The sequence below is a fragment of the Spermophilus citellus genome, assembly GCF_964194105.1.
Source record: "Spermophilus citellus genome assembly, chromosome: 11".
Classification (NCBI taxonomy): domain Eukaryota; kingdom Metazoa; phylum Chordata; class Mammalia; order Rodentia; family Sciuridae; genus Spermophilus; species Spermophilus citellus.
Window position 1 is genome coordinate 83,155,928 of NC_138192.1, and position 19,468 is coordinate 83,175,395.

At 36.1% G+C, this 19,468-nt stretch overlaps 1 protein-coding gene across 1 annotated transcript; it reads right to left on the reverse strand.

Annotated features, from left to right (window-relative positions):
• Window positions 1-1,180: 1,180 nt before the first annotated feature.
• LOC308631226 (juxtaposed with another zinc finger protein 1-like) lies at window positions 1,181-2,722 on the reverse strand. The gene has a single exon (XM_081262214.1). The coding sequence runs from the start codon at window positions 2,648-2,650 to the stop codon at window positions 2,108-2,110; it is 543 nt and encodes a 180-aa protein (XP_081118340.1). The 5' UTR covers window positions 2,651-2,722; the 3' UTR covers window positions 1,181-2,107.
• Window positions 2,723-19,468: the final 16,746 nt, after the last annotated feature.

Here is a 19,468-nt window from a genome sequence, read left to right on the forward strand (position 1 = left end):
ATATATATACATAAACTTTTTTTTTTTGGGGGGGGGGCTGGGGATTGAACTCGGGAGCACTTGATAACTGAGCCAAATCCCCAGCTTATTTTGTATTTTATTTAGAGACAGGGTCTCACTGAGTTGCTTAGTGCCTTTCTTTTGCTGCAGCTGCCTTTGAACTTGAGATCCTCCTGCCTTAACCTCCCCAGCCACTGGGATTACAGCCGTGTGCCACCATGCCCAGCTAGTATTTTATAATTTTATTTTTTTCCATTTAGATTGATTTATTCTGTGTTAATTTTTGTATCTAGTCTAAGGTAGGTGTTTACTTTTCTTACACGTGGACATCTATTTGTCCCAGCACTACTTGTTTAAAAACCATTTCTTTCCATTGAATTATCTTAGCACTTTTTATCCAAAATGAAAGGGTGTGTTTCTGGACACTTTCAATTTTGTTTCATGGATCTATAGGTCCATTCTTATTCCAATACCACATTGTTTGATGACTGTGGCTTTGTAGTAAGTTTTTAAATCCGGCAGTGAAATTAGGCCATCTTTTCTGGGAGGGGGTGGGGGGTGGACTGTGGATTGAACTAAGGGGCATTCGACCTCTGAGCCACATCCCCATCCCATTTTTGTATTTTATTTAGAGACAAGATCTCACTGATTTGCTTAGCACCTTCCTTTTGATGAGGCTGACTTTGAACTCGTGATTCTTCTGCCTCCCGAGCTCCTGGGATTATAGGCATGTGCCACCTCACCGGGCTCAGACCATCTTTGTTCTTTTTTTCAAGACTATGTGGGCTATCCTTGGTCCTTTAAGTTTCCATATAAACGTTAGGATCATCTTGTCAAATGGAATGATGGTGAGGATTGTGTTCAATCTGTAGATATATTTATAAAGTGGTGACATCTTAGTATTAATTTTTCTTATCTATGAGAATGTATTCCCACTTATTTGGGCCTTAATTCTTTTTTTTTTATTTCGGCAAAATGTTTTATAAAGCTAAACACACATTTCCAATGATAATGCACACATCTACAATGTGATGGGAAAAGGTGCCTTTAAAATAAGTCTCAAAACACAACATGAAAAGGAGGCAATAAGGGTCTTAACAAAAATGTTTCTCTTTGAAACGTGCTTAGAGTTTTAATTCTGATTTTAATTGCAACCCACAGGTTTCTTAGGGCAGTGGTTGCAAGAATTGGCAACACATAAACATTAAACTGTTGGCAATAGAGAACTACAAAGTGCTTTAAAACTTCATTGGAAGGTGAAGCTATAACTGAATTTCATATGCACAAAATTTGCACTTGTTTCTTAACAGATTTCAGGGGGAAAGTACTTTACTAAACTGGTATCTTGGTCCGAAAGTTAACAATTGGTATTTGAATCCCTTGCACCCAGCAGGCACTCAACAAATGTGTTAATGAGTGAACTGAATATTTTGTACAAAAATGACATTTATAACACTAAAATGATAAGTCAGATGGCAAGATTTTCAGCTTTTTAAAGAGCAAAAGGATTTGTGAAATATAAAACACAGAAAGCACACCTTTTATGCATGTTATTTAAATATGAAAATATTTTTAGCATATGTTAAACATTCTTATTTATAATTCCATTACCTAAAGTCTTTCTACTCACAAATACTAACTCCATTATGTAAGGCATGGTAACCAGTGTGATAATGAAGGTATTATTTTGGTTTTGAACGTGAGTTGATGTGTTGGAAAACTTCAATCACATTACAATCTTGAAAAAACATCTCAGTGCCAGCCCCTCCTCCCCCCAATTGATATTACTGCAATACAACTAAACATATGCAACATGCCCTCAATTTTATTTTGTTTTGGGGGAAATGTGCTGAAGAACCTAGAGCTTTTTTTTGTTTAGCACCTTATATCAAAGTAATGAAAATGGGTATGATGATTACATGTGCAAATGTACAAAATCATTAGCTCTACAAAGATACGTCATTCCAAAATTACAGAAAAATTTAAAGCATGCATTTAATTCTTTTTCTTTAAAGGGTTGCTGAATGCTTCCCCTGAAAAAAAGGTGGCTGTTTTCAAAATCAGCAACTGCTGGTGAGGATTTCTTGGCACAGTTATGACCAGCATGTTATTGCTGCATCTTCCTGATAATCTCAGCTGACACCGGGGGGTGGAAATTGATTGTGTGGTGCCGCAGGCCCTGAGCGGTCTTGTAACTCTTTCCACACCGACATTTGAATGGTTTGCGGACACGAATCTGTGTTCTGTGACCATTCTTAGCGTGGTACTTTATGCCATTCACATTCTTATATCTCTTTTTACATCCAGGAACCGGGCAGGCAAAAGGCTTCTCTTCCCCTCCATTCATGCACATGGAACTGAGGATGGCTTCTGAGCTGATGGCGCTCTCTGTGGTCCAGGACTCATCGCTGTCAGATTCCTCATAGTCTACCTCCTCCTCGTCGTCGTACTCACTGCCTGTTGGAGTGCTGCTGCGGAATGAAGAGGAGGGGGTGATGGGTGGGGTCACGGGGGGAGTAAGGCTTCGGCTGCTGTGGCGTGGCGGGGTGGACACATTCCCTCGGGACACGGAGCTGGACAGGGTCAGTGAGAGCTTCGGCTGAATCTTCTTCTTCAGAGACTCCTGCTCTCGGCGGGCAGCATCCGCCATGAATCTATTAATGTAACTGAGGGCAACATAGGTTGGCTGCTGTCATTCTTGTTTTTCTAAAACACGTGGATCTGTATCATGTGCTTAAAACCACACCACGCCACGGGTGTGTTCTCCCATGAGGCCCTGGGCCTTTAATTCTTATCAAATACTTTTCTGCTGCTATGGAAATGATCATCTGGATTTTGTCCCTTCGTCCATGAGTGTGGTTTATTACATTAGGTTACACTGGATGTTACACCAGCCTTACCTTCTTGAGATGAATTTTACCAGGTCATAATGTATAATCCTCTTTAGATGTTGCTGGATTCACCTTTATTGTATATTGTTTAGAAATTTTATATCTGTATTCATGAGCAGCAATTCCATATAGTTTTCTTTAGCTGGTTTTGGTGTCAGTTTTATATTCATCTAATTAAGTCAGTCAGGAAATATTTCCTCTTCCCTCCACATTTTTGGGAGAGTTATAAAGCGTGCTTTTTTTAAAGAAAAAACTCGATTTATTCACGACACAATGCACAAGAGGCAAAGTGTTTCACATCATCATAGACTCCACTTCCAGCTCCTTGGAATGTTGTATTCTTTGGCTTAAGGGAGAGAGTGAATGGGAAAGCCAAGCAACACTTAGGTAACTGGAGTAAGTTGGGGGCAGAGGCTAACATTGTCTTCACAGAGAGGAGACAGGAATCTGTTAGTCACAGCTGATCCTCCATTAGATGGGAGCACAGGGGGCACGGTTTGGGGGCGTTCCCATCCTGATGCGCTTCAGTCATCTCCACCATGCAGATAGAGCAGTCGCCCTTGGTGGCTTGCTGATGTAGTAGTAAGGGGACTTGCTGTACTTCCTCTTGAATTCAGACCTAATTTTCAACTCCTCCACTTCACTGTGGGACCCCATGATTCTAATCAGGAACCTGATCACAAGTCTCTTTACCATAAAGGGTTCATTTTAATTTTTCTTTAAATGTTGTGTAGAATTCAGCAATAAAACCATTTGGGCCAGGGCTCTTCTTTGTGGGAATTAAAAAACAAAACACTTACGTAGTTTCTTTACTTGTTAAAGGTATGTCAGCATTTTTTCTAGAGTCTGTTTCTATGGTTTATGCATTTCTAGGAATTCATTCATTTCATCTGGATTTCCTAATATGTTGGCATATAATTGTTTATTATCTTCCATTTTTGTCCTTTCTATATATAAAGTCAATAGGAATAGTGCTTCTTTCATTTCTGATGTTAGTAATTTGAATTTTCTCTGTTTTATTAAGTCTAAATATTTGTCAATTTTGTCGATGTTTTCAAAGAAACAACTTTCAATTTTGTTGATTTTCTCCTTGCTTTTCCATTATCTATTTTTTTCTGTGATTTTATTATGTATTTTCCTCTGCTTGTTTAATTTTCTCTGCTTTACTAGTTTCTTAAGATACAAATTTAGGTTATTCTACTATACTTTCTTATCCACACATCCCCTGCCTTCCCCTCCTTTCACTTCCCCCTACCTAATCTAAGGTAATTTATTTATTTATCTATTGTTGTATTACAATTCTTAACAAACATTATTACTTTATGTATGTATGTGACTGTATGACCAATGTGATTCTACAATATGTATACTCAGAAAAATGAGAAATTATATCCCATCTATGTATGATATATCAAAGTATATAAGTGCATTCTAGTGTCATGTATAACTAATTAAAACAAATTAAAAAAAAACAAATTTAGGTTATTGATTTGAGATTTTTTTCTTATTATTTTCTTCTATTGATGCAGTTCCATAATGTTTATTGTGACTAAAAGCGAAGGCATCACAGAAACTCCCTGTAGGTCTGGAGAGAGTATTATTTACAACAAAAAGTGAAGTTCTCAGCCTTTGGCAAAATGATTAAATATGAATAATGTGACATGCAAGAATGGATTCTAAATCTGTATACCCAAGTCATAAAGTGACTGATTGTGTCTGATCCCACATTGCCTTTTATTGTTTTTGCTTTTGTTTTTACTGGAACTGAACTCAGAGGCACTTAACCACTAAGCCACATCTCCATCCCTTTATCGTATTTTATTTTGAGACAGGATCTCACTAAGTTGCTGAGGCTGGCTTTGAACTCATGATCTTCCTGCCTGAGCCTCCCAAATCACAGGGATTATAGACAAACATTTGGTTTACATTTCTTCTTTAGGCAACACAAGCACAATTGAAAACCTGCTGTGTCTCTTTATGATTGTTGTTGGTATTCATGTTATTGGCAGTTTCATGTAAATAAGAAAAAAAGAATAGCGTTTCCAAACTTAATACTCAAGTAAATTCATTTGGTCATATAAATATGTTTGCCATCAAAGCTTATATGACCCTAAGCACTGACAATAAACCTGTTGGTCTTACTGTAACTTTATCATTTCTTTTCCCAGTAAAACAAAAATAAACAAGTAAAAAATGCCTCAGAATAAGAACATAAAAATAGTTCTTTATATCTGGGTGCAGTGGCACATACCTGCAATCCTAGTGACTCAGGAGGCTGAGGCAGAAGGATCACAATTTCAAAGCCAGCCTCAGCAACTTAGTAAGGGCTTAAGCAACTTGGTGATACCCTGACTCAGACGAAAATAAAGAGAGAGAGAGAGAGAGAGAGAGAGAGAGAGAGAGAGAGAAAGGAAGGAAGAAAGAAAACAGGCTAAGGATGTGGCTCACTGGTAAGGAGGTGGCCTTTGGTTTAATCCCTGGTACAAAAAAAATTGTATGTGAATATTTTTATTCCACATTTTTCTACTGCAATGTACAGAGTGAGTGTGAACAATATAGGAATAAAATGGATTTTGAATCAGCCATAACCTTAAATGACTTCAACATAAGTACTCAAGAAATATTTAGTATTAAGTAGGTGAAAGTATTCTAATTTTAAATTAAATTAGGAGAGCTATAAAACTTAGACTATAAAAATAAAAGGATAAAATATATTTCATAGATACGATACACTCCCCATTAAAGAGCATGAGAACTTGGAATAAAATGTCAATTATCTACAACTGGTAGAGGAGTTGTCTCATTATTTGCAAACGAAATAATTATACAATATATACAGCTGTACATATTTTAAATAAATTGTTTTTATTTCAATTCTAAATAAAACTAACAGAAAGTTAGTGGGAGCCTATCAGTAAACAAAAAGTGATCTTTCACATAGGAGTAATCTTAAATATACAACAGCTAAATGCAACATTATATATGCATCAGTTTGGGCAACGAAGAGATGGAGGACCCTAATAATTGCATTTTCTTTCTTTACTTTTGGTCAGCCAAGCTAGCATATACTGAATAAACTGCAAAATCACCTACATTCATTACAGAGAAATTGACCTGATGAAAGTATACTTAACTAGAACAAGACTTAATAAGGCTAAACATGACTGCTGGTGCTCTCTCAAATGAAAAAGGGTTAATAAAATAAGAGGAAGGGAGTTTTATCCACAGAGCTAAATATGATGTGTAAATCCTTGTGCAACTACAAACACAAGATCACCACATAATGTACATACATACTTGTGGTTTACATACTGCTTCTTTTTTAATACAGGCATTTATAGCTATAAATTTTCTACGAAGCACTGCTTTAGCTTCATCACGTAAGTTTTGGCATGTTGTGTTTTTCTTATTGTTTATCACTAAGTATTTTCTAATTTTCCTCATGATTTATTCTGAGAATTATTTAGGAATGGTTATTTAATTTCTAAATATTTGTGAGTTACTGATTTGGTTACTGATTTCTATTAATTTATTCCACAGTGATTAGAGAACATCCTTTGGAAGATTTCAGACATCTTAAATTGATTAAGACTTGTTTTATGGTCTTACAATGGTCTGTCTTGGAGAATGGACCATGTGTGCTTGAGAAGAATGTATTCTGCTGATGTGGGGTGGAGTGTTCCATAGTTGTCTGTTAGGTTTACTTGTTTTATAGTGTCCTCTATTTCCTTGTTCCTTCTATTATAAGAATGTAATGTTAGACTTACTATTGAAATCTCTTATTACTGTTGAATTATCTATTTTCTCTTTTCAATTCTAACAGGTTTTGATTGATTTGTTTTGAAGCTTTGTTGTTAGGTGCCTATTTGGTTATAATTATATCTTCCTAACAAGTTGACTCTTTTATTATAATAAAACTTAATTTTTTTCCATAGTTACAATTTTGTCTTAAAGTCTATTTTGTGTGAGAGCAATGTTACTTTGCATGGTTATTATGTCTTCTATCATTTTTCTTTTTATCTATGTGTATGTCTTAAAATATTTATCTTGTAGACAACATACAATTGAATAAGATTTTAATTCATTTTGTAATGTTTACTTTTTATTAGAGTGCTTACCCATTTGTATTTAAAGCACCTACTGATAAGATTTATGCATACCAATTTTCTCTTCGCTTTCTATATGCTGTTATTTTTTTTCTTTATCCTTTTTATTCCCTGTGTTTATTATTTCCTAGTATATCATTTTAATTCCCATGTTGTTTCTTTAATTATACTTCTGGAGTTATTGTCTTTGTGGTGGCCCTAATGTTAACTTCTAATGATTTGGTTCAAATTAATACAGACTTAATTTTAATTGTACATAGAAACTTTCTTCCCATATATCTAAATTTTCTTCTTTTGTGCTATTATTGTAATTTTTATTCATTACACTTTTTATACATTACATCTTTATACATTATAAACATCAATAGAGTCTTGTAATTATTGCTTCATGCAATTGTATTTTATTCTGTCTCAAAGGTTAGAGAATAAAATAGTAAAAAACTTCATTTATTTTCTCTTTATTTGTAGTTACACAGTTACCTTTTTATGTTATTTTTTTATTCATTTATGTATGAGTTTCTCTCCAGTATCCTTTTTATTTAAGCTTATAGTATTTGCTACATTAGTTGTTGCAGACCAGGTCTGATAGCAACAAATTCTCTCTGTTTTGAATTACTCAAAAATGTCTTAGTTCCTTCATTTTTGAAGGATAGTTTTGCTTGACAGAGTTTTTGGTTGCAGCACTTTGACTATGTAATTTCACTGTCTTCTTTACTCCATGGTTAAGATAGGAAATCAGGTATTTATGTCATTGAAGTTTCCTTGCATATTTCCTTGCATATGAATTTAAGATTTTTCTCACTGTCCTTGGCTTTCAAAAATTGAATCGATGTATCTAGGTATGAATATCTTTAAATTTATTCTATTTGAGTTTGTTGAACTTCTTAGACTTAAAGATTATTTTTGTTCATCAAGTGAAGAAAGTTGTGTAGTTCTGAGGCTCAAACCCAGTATCTCACACATGCAGGCAAGTGCTCTACCAATGAGCTATAACCTTAGCCCTTATGCCATTATTTCTTTGAATATTCTTTCTGCTTGTTCTCTCTTTCTCTTGTTTTTTGGGACTCTCGTTTGTATATATATCCCCACAAGTCTCTGAGTATCTGTTCCTTTTTCTTAATTTTTTTCTACACCTTTGACTAAGATTCTCAATTGACCTGTCTTCAAGTTTGATTTTTTCTTCTTACACTTCAAATATGCTAGTAGTCTTCACTAGTACATTTTTATTTCAGTTATTTTACTTTTTCATTCTGGGATTTCTATTTGATTCCTTAAAAGTCAGTGAATTATATTTCTTTCTTTTTATCTTATAATTGTTATAACATTTACCTAATGTTTCCTTTACCTCTTTAGATATTGTTTCTTTTAGCTCTTTAAGCATATATTTATAAGAGCTGACTTGCTATTTTTGTCTATTTAGGCCAATAGCTGGGCTTCCTCAGGGATTAGTACATGTTAGAAATCAGTAATTAGTCTCTTTTTTTCTCTCATCTCCTTGCTCTACTCCACTGATTTCCTTCTACTGTTATTATTATTATATTATAATTACATATAATACATATATACATATATATGTATATATGCAGGATGTACATAGTATAATTGGTGGATTTTGTTTCCCGGTACTTCCTTATGCCATTCCCTCCTCCCTCCCTACTGATCCCCTTCCTCTGCTCTATTTATTGGTCTCCATTTTATTTTATCCCTAAAAGGCTGATTTTTAATACATTACCCCAAAGGAAGGCTTTTATCTGCTGACACTTATGATATCTTACAAGTGGAGGCCAGATTTTATATATCTATATATATTTTATATTTTTATATAAATTTTATACATATTTTTATATAGATTTTATATGGAGACTTATATAGAAAAAAAGTATTTTTAGAAGATGTTCAAATAGGCAACATTTTCCTTTTACATCCAAGATAAGTTTCTAAGTGACTAATATCATTTTAAACATCAGCCCTAACTTTTTAAAATATAAAAGCAATATTCAAGGTGAAAGGTGGCATAAAAATTTTAGCTGTTTAGAACACAGTTCCAAAAGATACTGAGTGGTAAGTAATCATTGTATACATTTTTTTCTGTGTTGACTTATTGAAAACTTCTTAAAAATCATTTTTAATCTCAACACTTGATATTTAGTTTGGATAATCCTTTGCTGAGGGGGTTAAGGGTGGGAGGGAGATGCTCTGATCACAGTAGGACATTGAGCAATATCTTTGGCATCTGTCCACTAAATGGCAGTAGCACTCTTCTTCTGAGCATGACAACCATTAATGTCTCTAGACACTGCCAAAAATTCCTTGCAGGTAGGGTGAGGGAGAACCACCTTGGTTTGAGAACCTCTATAGAAAAAATAAATGTAAATAAATAAAACAAAAGTTTTCAAAGGAAATTGGTTGATTAAGTTTAGAACCACATTATTTTTTTTTGAGTAAATCTTTGCAGATTATATCAATTGACTGTGTGGCTATGAAGGTATTGCACCAGAATGGTAATTGAGACTGTTAATTCCTAATTCACATTATAGAATACCTTCATTTCAGATACCTCACAAACAATTTAAAGCTAAATAATCTAAACATTCATCAGTTAGAACATAGCTAAACCTGTCACATGGAAAGGGAACACAGTTGCCACAAATGTATTTCCAGAAGGCAGAAACATGACCTATGGTACTAATTTTATAGAGACGTTTTGATTTGTGATGGAGAAAATGGTTCTAATGATTGGTAGTGTCTAAAAATGGCACAAGAAGCCTTAAAGTTCCCTTTCAATAGAGGCAATCAAGCCAAAGTCATATGTTAACATTTCAGGAATATTGTAGAGGAATTTAAAACATTGGCTGGATTTAAGATCTCATTCAGTCCTGAGAGTCCAGAATGGACAAGAGGGCCATGGAAACACCAAAAATTAGGTGGCATCAGATAAAAAAAGAGGTAAGAAAAGGCAAAGGAGCAGTGGTGGGAAGCTGCAAAGCTGAACTAGTATTAGAGTAAGGAATTAATGTTTAGGAAGTAAGGCTTAGTGGGAAGGAAAGAATGATTCAAAGGTGTGGGCTTTCTCTGTTGACATTCTCAGTGACAATGGACTTGAGCCTTGCAGTGATTTCTCAAGTTGTTTGGGAGGTACCTATGGACCTTGGCTTTAATACACTTCTGTACCTTTATGGATACTTCTGTCATTTTCAGGAGTTGGCACAATGATCATAAGAATCCCATAGATGCTTGCCAATCAAACAGAATTGTGGGACCCACACGCAAAGTCCAGTTTCTTATTCCTCTTTGTGAGCTGGTGATTCTGCATTGTAAACAGACACATGGGGGAATTCTAATGCAGGGGACTTAGGCTCACCCTCTAAGCAACAATTTTGGAATGTATAGTTCAGTCTCCTGCCTGAGCTCTGTGCATTTTGTAGCTTGTTTTGGTGAGTTAAAAAAAAAAAAAAAAGCTTTACTTACAAAATCATACATGCAGGGAATTTGATTTCAATTCCCATCCCCTTCCTTTTCATCCCCTTCTCCCTCCTCTACTAAACTTCTTCTACATATACATAAAGATGATATCCCTTTGGTACCTTTATATATGAATATAATGTGATTTTGTTCAATTCATTCCAGTTTTCTTCCCCTTTTTCTTTTTTTCTCTCTTACTCTCATTCTTCTTCTTCTATTCTACTGATCTTCCCTGTATTTTTATGATCTCTGTTGCCCTCCCTGATAGCATTCTTTCCCTTGTTTTGTTCTAGTTTCCACATATGAGAGGAGACATTCAACTCTTGATTTTCTGAGTCTGGCTTGTTTTACTTAGCGTGATTTTCTCCATTTCCATCCATTTAGCAGCAAATACCAGTATTTCATTCTTTTTTTATAGCTGAGTAAAACCTTTTTGTGTATATATACCTCATCAAAAAAGAGAGGATTTTGGGCTGGGATGTGGCTCAAGCGGTAGCGCGCTCGCCTGGCATGCGTGCGACCCGGGTTCGATCCTCAGCACCACATACCAACAAAGATGTTGTGTCCTCCCAGAACTGAAAAATAAATATTAAAAATTCTCTCTCTCTCTCTCTCTCTCTCTCTCTCTCTCTCTCTCTCTCTCTCTCTCTCTGTCTCTCCTCTCTCTAAAAAAAAAAAAAGAGAGGATTCAAGGAGAATAGCAGATTACTCCTCAAAGTGTCATACCTCTAATTTAATCTCCATTACTACTCTTTCCAAGAGATGTGAGGAAACAAAAAAAGGTTCATTAATAGTTTTTCTACAACTGTGAGAGTTTCTTTCTTTCTTTCTTTAGCATATTATTGTTTCCACCCCCTCTGGCCATATTCAAACCCTAATGGCACAGCCAAGCTTTTTACCTCTCTTCAGTAGTCTTTTCTTTGAAAAGAATTTGGAATTCTAGTTAAAATACTTAAAATACTAGAGTGCCAGTCAAACCAGAGTAATCAGAGGCTTATGTCATTGTTTAACAACTTGGACTAACACACCTGCCTGACTTCCCTCTCATGCCCCTGGAGTGGATAGTACTTATGTTGACTATCTTCTTTTAAGCAAGTTTGTAAAACATCCAGGTGTTAGAAAACCAGAGTCCAACAGAGAAACCATTTTTGTGGTGTCACCCAGGGATCCTATTCCTATCTCTTCTCTCTGATGTTCCTTACATTTCCCTTAGGATTCCAATTCTGTCATTCCGTTTTCCTAGCTAAACTTTCTTTTCCTTATCTCTGCTTGACCTCACACCGGGATCCTTGATCAAGCTTGAAGGGGACACTTTCAAGGGAGAGAGTAAGTCCTCTCAAAAAGGAGAAGATGGTGTGCTCCTCCTATCCTCCAGTTTTATTGAGGAAAGTTTCAAGGGAGTCCTGTCCAGGTATACTTCTTTGCTTTTGACTGACAGCAGAATGACATTAATTTTTTAAGTCCCCACTGTACATGACAACTCTGGGTCACTTTGGTCTATGTTGATAGATTCTAATTGGAAACTGTTATTACAGATTTTATAGGTAGGGGTTATTATTCTTTTCCCCTGAATTCTGGGAACTTGTCTGTTTCTGGGTCACAAAACATCCCCCATCAGGGTAAATTGCATTCTTCTTACCAGCATTTTGGGCTGTATTTCTCTTACAGGTAAAAGGTTGTTTAAACAGAAATGTGACTTACTCTGTTGACTTAAGTCAGGCAAGGGTGCAGGTAAATTGTTTTTTAGAAAATAAATTATGGGGCTGGGGATGTGGCTGCTCACCTAGCATGTGTGAGGCACTGGGTTTGATTCTCAGCACCACATAAAAAAAATAAAAAGAAAAAAAGAAAAGAAATTATGTTGGGATCAGTGCCGTGGGCCCAGTTCATAGAATTATTCCCTTAACCTTGGGTTCCTACTCTTCACATCTGTCTGCCCCCTATCAATCTGGTGTCATTTCAGGAAGGTGTAGGACTAGAGGTCATATCTAACGTGAGCAGGTCCTTTCACAGGATGTATGTGGACAGGCAAGGAGACATTGCGTTTGAAGTCTATAAAGCCAGAAGTAGGCTGGAGTAAACTTTTTCAAGGAGCACATGTGTAGAATTTTAAGCAGAGGATTCTTTTCTCCTTGACATCAAATCTAAACAGAAGTTCTCTCCTGTCAGCAGTACACTTAATAATGAATACACACAATTACAAATGTATTATGCACATCATATTTTAAGAGATAATGGAATTTATTAGAATTCTTGGTATGAGGTGCCAACCCAAAGCAACATTACAAAGAGTGAATGTATCAAATGTGATGAGCCATGTTTTATACATCTCAATTATCAATAATAAAAACTCATTTCAATCAACTCTGTTAGAGAAGAGGCTGAGTTATCATTATGCTTTCTCTACAGAAAATATTATTACAAAATTATGGTCATGTGAGAAGAGTTCATAGCCAAACTTTCAGGGAAAAACATCTCTAGATTGTATCAGGAATTTATTAAATATTTATTATGTTGTTTATTTCTATAATGTGTATATTTGTGCTTTCTCTTAGCCTTTTAAAATTATAATGTTTGTAATTCTTTTCCTCATTCTAAAAAAATGTTCATTTAGTATCAAATTATATATTTGTGATTTTGTATTCTTTTTGTAAAAGAGGTCTCTGAACTTTAATAGCTTCATGTCTGATGGAACCTGGCTATGACCTTTGTTTATATTTTCTATCAATTTTCTGTCTTAGTTTCTTGATAAGTGAAAATTGCTTTGTCTGCCTCTGAATAGAGTTTGTCCTGCTGATAAATAGTGGCCAGGTCATGAGAAGATGTGGCTGTCTTGGGAATTCTCTGGAACAACCATTTCTAACAGCCTTCTCCAAAATGCTGCCTCCTCTGGGATTTAGTGCCGCAGGAAATTAAGGAATTTGTAGTATTCGTTGTATAAATACTTTCATTTATATAAATTTTATAGTTCATGGTTATTTTTATACATTTTGCTTCATAGGGTATTCAAAATGACCTGCAAATATCTCAAAATCAGTAAGTAAGGAATGCACTAAAAATCTTGGTCTCTAGATTGGAAGAATTACTCTCACAATAGCATAACATGGGACACCTTAAAATTTAAAACAAATATGCAATTTTTAGTGGCAATTTTTTATATACTTTATAAATGATGCCACATCAACCTACTTCTCAGGTAGAGTATGATCCACTTTTCTGGCACAGAAATCAACTGTTGGGAGTATTTGACTCACATTCTATCTCTGTAACTGTCAGGAACCTATTGACACTTTCTAGGCAAAATAATCACAATTGTACACTTTTGTCTTACAGAATTGAGACATGCAAAAATACCTAGAAAGAGGCACATTATAGGAATAAGATGATGCTTTACATTATTTTATACCATTAGGCCATCTTTCCTGATAAATCCATCACATGTATATTGGATATGACTGGGATATGACAGGAACAAGAGTGAAGAAGTAAAATGTAAGAACAGGAAACTCATGATTGGTGTGGAACCCCTAGTAAGTCCTTCTCCCTACCAACACCTCCTCCTTTAATACACTCCTATCTTTTCAAACCATTTTTAATTTCCTTGGTGAAGAAGATTTTCCATGATGACACCACCAAACATCAGCTACCTCATTGTTCTCTCCAGTTTTCCGTTTTCTTTCTCTCCTGCCCAGGAGCTGTCTCTTGGTGTCTTTTTCTCTACATTTGGAAGTAGTTGGTGGTAATTATGGTTTCATGTTTTGGTCACCTGTATTTACATGGCTAGAAGACTCCAGGGAGTCAGCTTCCCCTTGTAGAAGAACAACTGAACTTTCCTGTCCTCTGGTACTTGCACAGTGTCTGTTCTGTTTTTTAGTAGGGCTTTGAACCATGGTGCCCCTAGACAAACAGAATAGGATAGCAGATGCTTCCAATGGGCAAAGGCACAGAAGAAGAGAGGAAGAGGACAAGAGAACAACAATTTATATAAAATCATAAAAAAGGGAGAGATAAGGAATGTATAAGTCAACATAATAATGTAATACAAACAAAATAAGCTGCCCTTCGGTATCCTAACATCAATAGATCCCCCAGAGACCTCTGCCATCCTCTTCCTCTCTGCACCTCCTCATTCCCATCCTGTGATTTGATCTCTGCAGTGATATCTATAAAAAGCTTTTCTGCTTCCACACCTACTGCAATGCCTTGTTTCCTCTGTAAACTTCTAAATGGTCCTCTCGGTAGTATTTGTTCTCTCTTCTCTAATGTACTCTACATACTTATTTCAGACTTTAACTTTCCAAAATTACTTCCCTGTTCAGTCTGTTCCCCTGCTGAAGATGGTTCCCCACTGACCACCACGTCAGTGTCTGTACTGGGAGGTGAGTGCACAGATCTCAGTGGTGTAGTAGTCCCTCTGCTTTTCTAGCAGAAGTGCTTTAATTCCGATGTGTCTTCCAACTAACGCTGACTTCTAGCCTGTTTCTTGTAATGTTCTTGTCCCTAGGGCTTTGCCCCTTCACCTACCTGGAAGACTTTCTCATGTCTGCTCTATAGACAGACCTTACCTCTCAGCAATCATCGTAACTGCTACTCCCTCTATGAAGTATTTCTACTTTAAATTACCTTCAGTTGATTCTCTCATGCCCCTAAGCTTATTATTCTATCCGGCATTGGAGATATCTGTGTTATTCTATCCGGCATTGGAGATATCTGTGTCCTTTATTTCTGTAAAAGACTGTCTATTCTATAAGGGTAGAAAATATGATAACAATCTTCATATATGGGTTCACATGATACCATGTAAACATTAGGTACTCAATATCATCATTTTCTTTCCTAGTTAACTGTGAAATATGAACCAAATGACTCAGAAAATTGAGACAAAAAAGGAGGCAGATTCTACCAAATGTTGTTAAAATATTTACAGACAGTTGCCCTCCCCCCCCCCATCATCCACAGAATCTGCATGTGCAGATTTGCCCAACTGTGGAACAAGAACATTGGAAAAATTTTTCAGGAAGTTCAGAAAAGCAGAATTTGAATGTTCTATGAGTGAGCACTGTGCTGAATCCACCCAAACTGTGCAATGTCAGGTGCAGCCTACAGTAGCCTCCCGCCACTCCACAGATCCTCCCTCTCTCCAGCACTTGGTGGAGCATTGTTTGCTCCCTGTCTCATTTGTGTGCCATGCAGCGAATCCTGTGATGTTTTCTCTGTACTGAGTGAGTCCAGACTTTTTCCCCTGTCATTATTCCCTAACCAGCATATCATTTCCTAAATAATTATTTACATAGCATTTATATTTTATTAGGCATTGCAAGCAATCTAGAGATGACTTAAAATACATAGGAGGAGACTGGGGATGTAGTGATAGAGCTCTTGCCTAGCAAGAATGAGGCCCTGGGTTCAACTCCCAGTACTGCCTAAATATATAAAGAATGCAGGAGGTCGTGTGTAGGTTGTGTGCAAATCCAAACCATTTTATATAAGAGATTTGGACATCTGCAGATTTTGGTATCCTTGAAAGTCCTAGGACAAATGTGTTGCAGACATAGAGGGACACTGTATACATATGTATGTATAAAGAATTTGATATATATGTGTTTTAGTCAGCTTTTGCATAGCTGTGACCAAAATGCCTGGCAAGAACAACTGAGAGGGGAGAAAGTTTATTTGGGGCTTGTGGTTTCAGAGGTCTCAATCCCTTGCTTTGGGTTCAAGGTGAGGCAGCAAGCACATCATGGGGGAAGGCCCAATGGAGGAAAGCTGTTCAGATCATAGCAGGGTCAGGAAGCAGAGAAGAAGGGGCAGGGAAGATGCACCCTTCCTGGACATGCCACCAGTGACCTACCCCCTTCAGCCATGCTCCACTCACGTATAGTTACCATTCAGTTAGTCTGTTCATACTAGGTTACAGCTCTCATAACCTAATAATTTTAGCTCTGAATACTCCTGCATTAACAGGAGCTTTTGAGGGATACCTAATATCTAAACCATAACAATATGTAAACAATTAGAAAGACAAAATAGAAGGAAATGATCTACCGCAAAGCACTTTCTCACAGTTTATTTCATGCACATTTCTAATTGTCCCTCCCTATATTCTGCTGCATCTACAATACGGTATCTGCCTTCTTTTACCTTCCAAATTCATTTAGTACAGATTTCATCCTTTTAACACTTGAGGGGTATCAGGAGGGCACCCGACAGGGTAAACCTTAGTGGTATCTATGCTCCATCCCTATACTGAGGTAATCTGCTGGATTTGGTGTGATAGATTTTACAAAGTGACATACTCAACAGAACATTATCATCTTGGACTAGATCACAAAGGTCAGAAACTATGGAATATTTTCCATGAGGGACCAAGACTATATATTTAGCAGAGTCTAGAAGCACAATGACCTAGGAAGGCAAAAATTCATATTGTGATTGACTTCCACCTTTTATTTTATAACCTTTATCAGATTTTCTGTGAAACTAAAGAAGTCTAGCTGGTTTGTCAGGGCCTCCCAACTGTAAGGACCCTGGGACAGGCCAGAGTGAAGTTGTCTTTAGAATTTTGTATCCTTTTACTTCAAGCATTCATTTTTCTCTCCCCTGTCAAATTGTACAAGCTTCAAGTCCCACAAAATATAGGTTTGGCCCTACCCTTTATGCCTTCCTCCACACAGGTCCTGTCATTGCTAATTCTCTGCAATAACAGTAATTATATTGAGAGAATAAAAGCTATGAACTTTCAGTTTCTAATTGGGCAAAAGTCCCTGTGGGCTTCCCTTTCTATGCCTTTTTTTTCTCATTTTTTAAAAGGCAAAAACACAAGAGAAATAATGAAGGGCATGTATTTTCACAAAATAGTGATTAGACAATACCTGTTTTTATTTTGACTAGGAGCCAAGCAATAACTTGGCTTTCCATAATTAGGGAAATGATTTCCATATTAAATTGAATTTAATATGAGAATAATATACATAACAGACTGAGGACCATAGGAGGAAAGATAGGCAAGGACAAAATATAAACATTATTGTAAGTAACGATTGGGAGAAACCGTATGCAAAAGGCTAGATTAAAAGACGGATATCCCTAACAGCTGGGAGATAATTCCCTGTGCATCTTTTGTGTTTCTGCATATCTTATGAGTGAGGTATTAAATTCCTTTTATTCTGGACTGTCTCTTCAAGGAGGAAAGGATAGCAAACAGCTTTGACAGGTGCAGATTGTATCTAGAGCAAAGGGCAGGAATACTTATTGCCTAGTATAAAAACTTCAGGTTTCTTTCCTTTAGTACAATTCACTGCAAATGCAGACATCATCTGGACCAACTTGTGACATTCTGTGAGACTTGGAGGCCAGAAAAACTGACACAATATCATGATACCCATGATACTCCCTGTGGTGTGAGAAATGATGCCCTTTGTCTCTGACCTAGGATTCGTGTGTCTTTGGCCAGTATCCATAAAAATGATAACAGACTCATTGTTAATTTGCAAATAGAGTAAAATCTCAGATCCTCTCAGTCCTAATCATTGACACAATGAGCTTACATAATGCAATGTATAAAAACAAAGGCAATTAAAAAAAAACAAAGGCAATAGAAAATCAGTAAAGCAAATATTTTTTAGTAAATGAAATATAAATAGTTATGCTTTAATATCTTTATATCTTTACTAGGTCAGGACACATAAAACCAAATAATATTGGGATAATATTTTTTATCAGTTGGATTTACAAAAAAATAAAAATAACAATAATAGCCAGATCTAGAGATGAGATGAAGAAACAGATAATCTCATGCATTGCATTGCTGGCAGATGTGAAAAGTAATAAAACAATTTATAAAAATTAGGGTTTATTTATACCTATTTGGCCAGTAATTCTACTTTTGGACTTTATCAAAGGTAATAAAGTCTCCAGTGACTTACTCTTTCTCTTTCTTTCTCTACACACAGATACACACTTATATAGATGTATTTGTGTATCTATGTATATGTGTATGTTTATCTATGTAAATGTGTTTATGTGTACATATCTAGAGAGAAGCTACTGTGTATACTAACATTGTTTGTCAGCCCCCAACCTGGAAATAACCTGGCTGCCCTTTAATAGAATAATGTTTATATATGAGTAGTTCATCCATGACATGAAGTGGGATGCAATCATGACATCGAATATGTTGAATCAGTATGTGTTAACATGAACAGTGCCCATGAGATATTAAATTTAAAAATCACAGATGTAACATACAGGTGATTTCTTTTATTTTAAAAAAGAATAAACTGTGAGTGTGTGTGTGTATGTGTGTGCATGTGCAACCTTTTGGTAACCTGTCACAGTAAGTAAGGACTGAATACATTATTTAATCCAAAAATGACTGCAAATCAACTTTCCTTGTGTATTGTGAGAGAGCCTAATGGCTTATGCTGAATTAACATTTCAATCTCAATAGCAGCCCATCCAGGTAATCCCTAAATTTTGCAATCAGATAGACTTGAGCTCCCATCCTGATTGGACAGCTCACTGGCTGAACGAACTGACTGAAGACCTAGCCATTTGGTCTGGGCCTCTATTTTCTTAATCTGGAAAAATTGAAATGACAGTTGTACCCAACTCACACAGTTGTGAAAAATAATTTACAGATGGTGTATGATCCATTAGCACATTTCTTTCAGTCATAGAGTCAATTATGATGTTGATGAAATTTAATACCTACCGGGCATTCATTCTATGATCTGATTCAAAATATGGTAACTATTTTTCTTTTTTCTTCTCATCCTTTTAAAATTGTAGATTGTTCACCCAGCAGCCTGTCAAGGAATTCAGTACCTCAAGTTTTCACATCATTTTTCTGTACAAGGTCAGTCAAGTAGCAATTGAAACAAGGCTTTGAGGTTCCCATGAAGCAAGCAGCATCCTCCTTGCGAGTGTAGTGAGTGCTGCTCAGGAAAGGGTGCTAGCGCTGCAGCCAGTAGATGGCTTAGCGGGTATGAGGAATGCCTCTGAGAATGC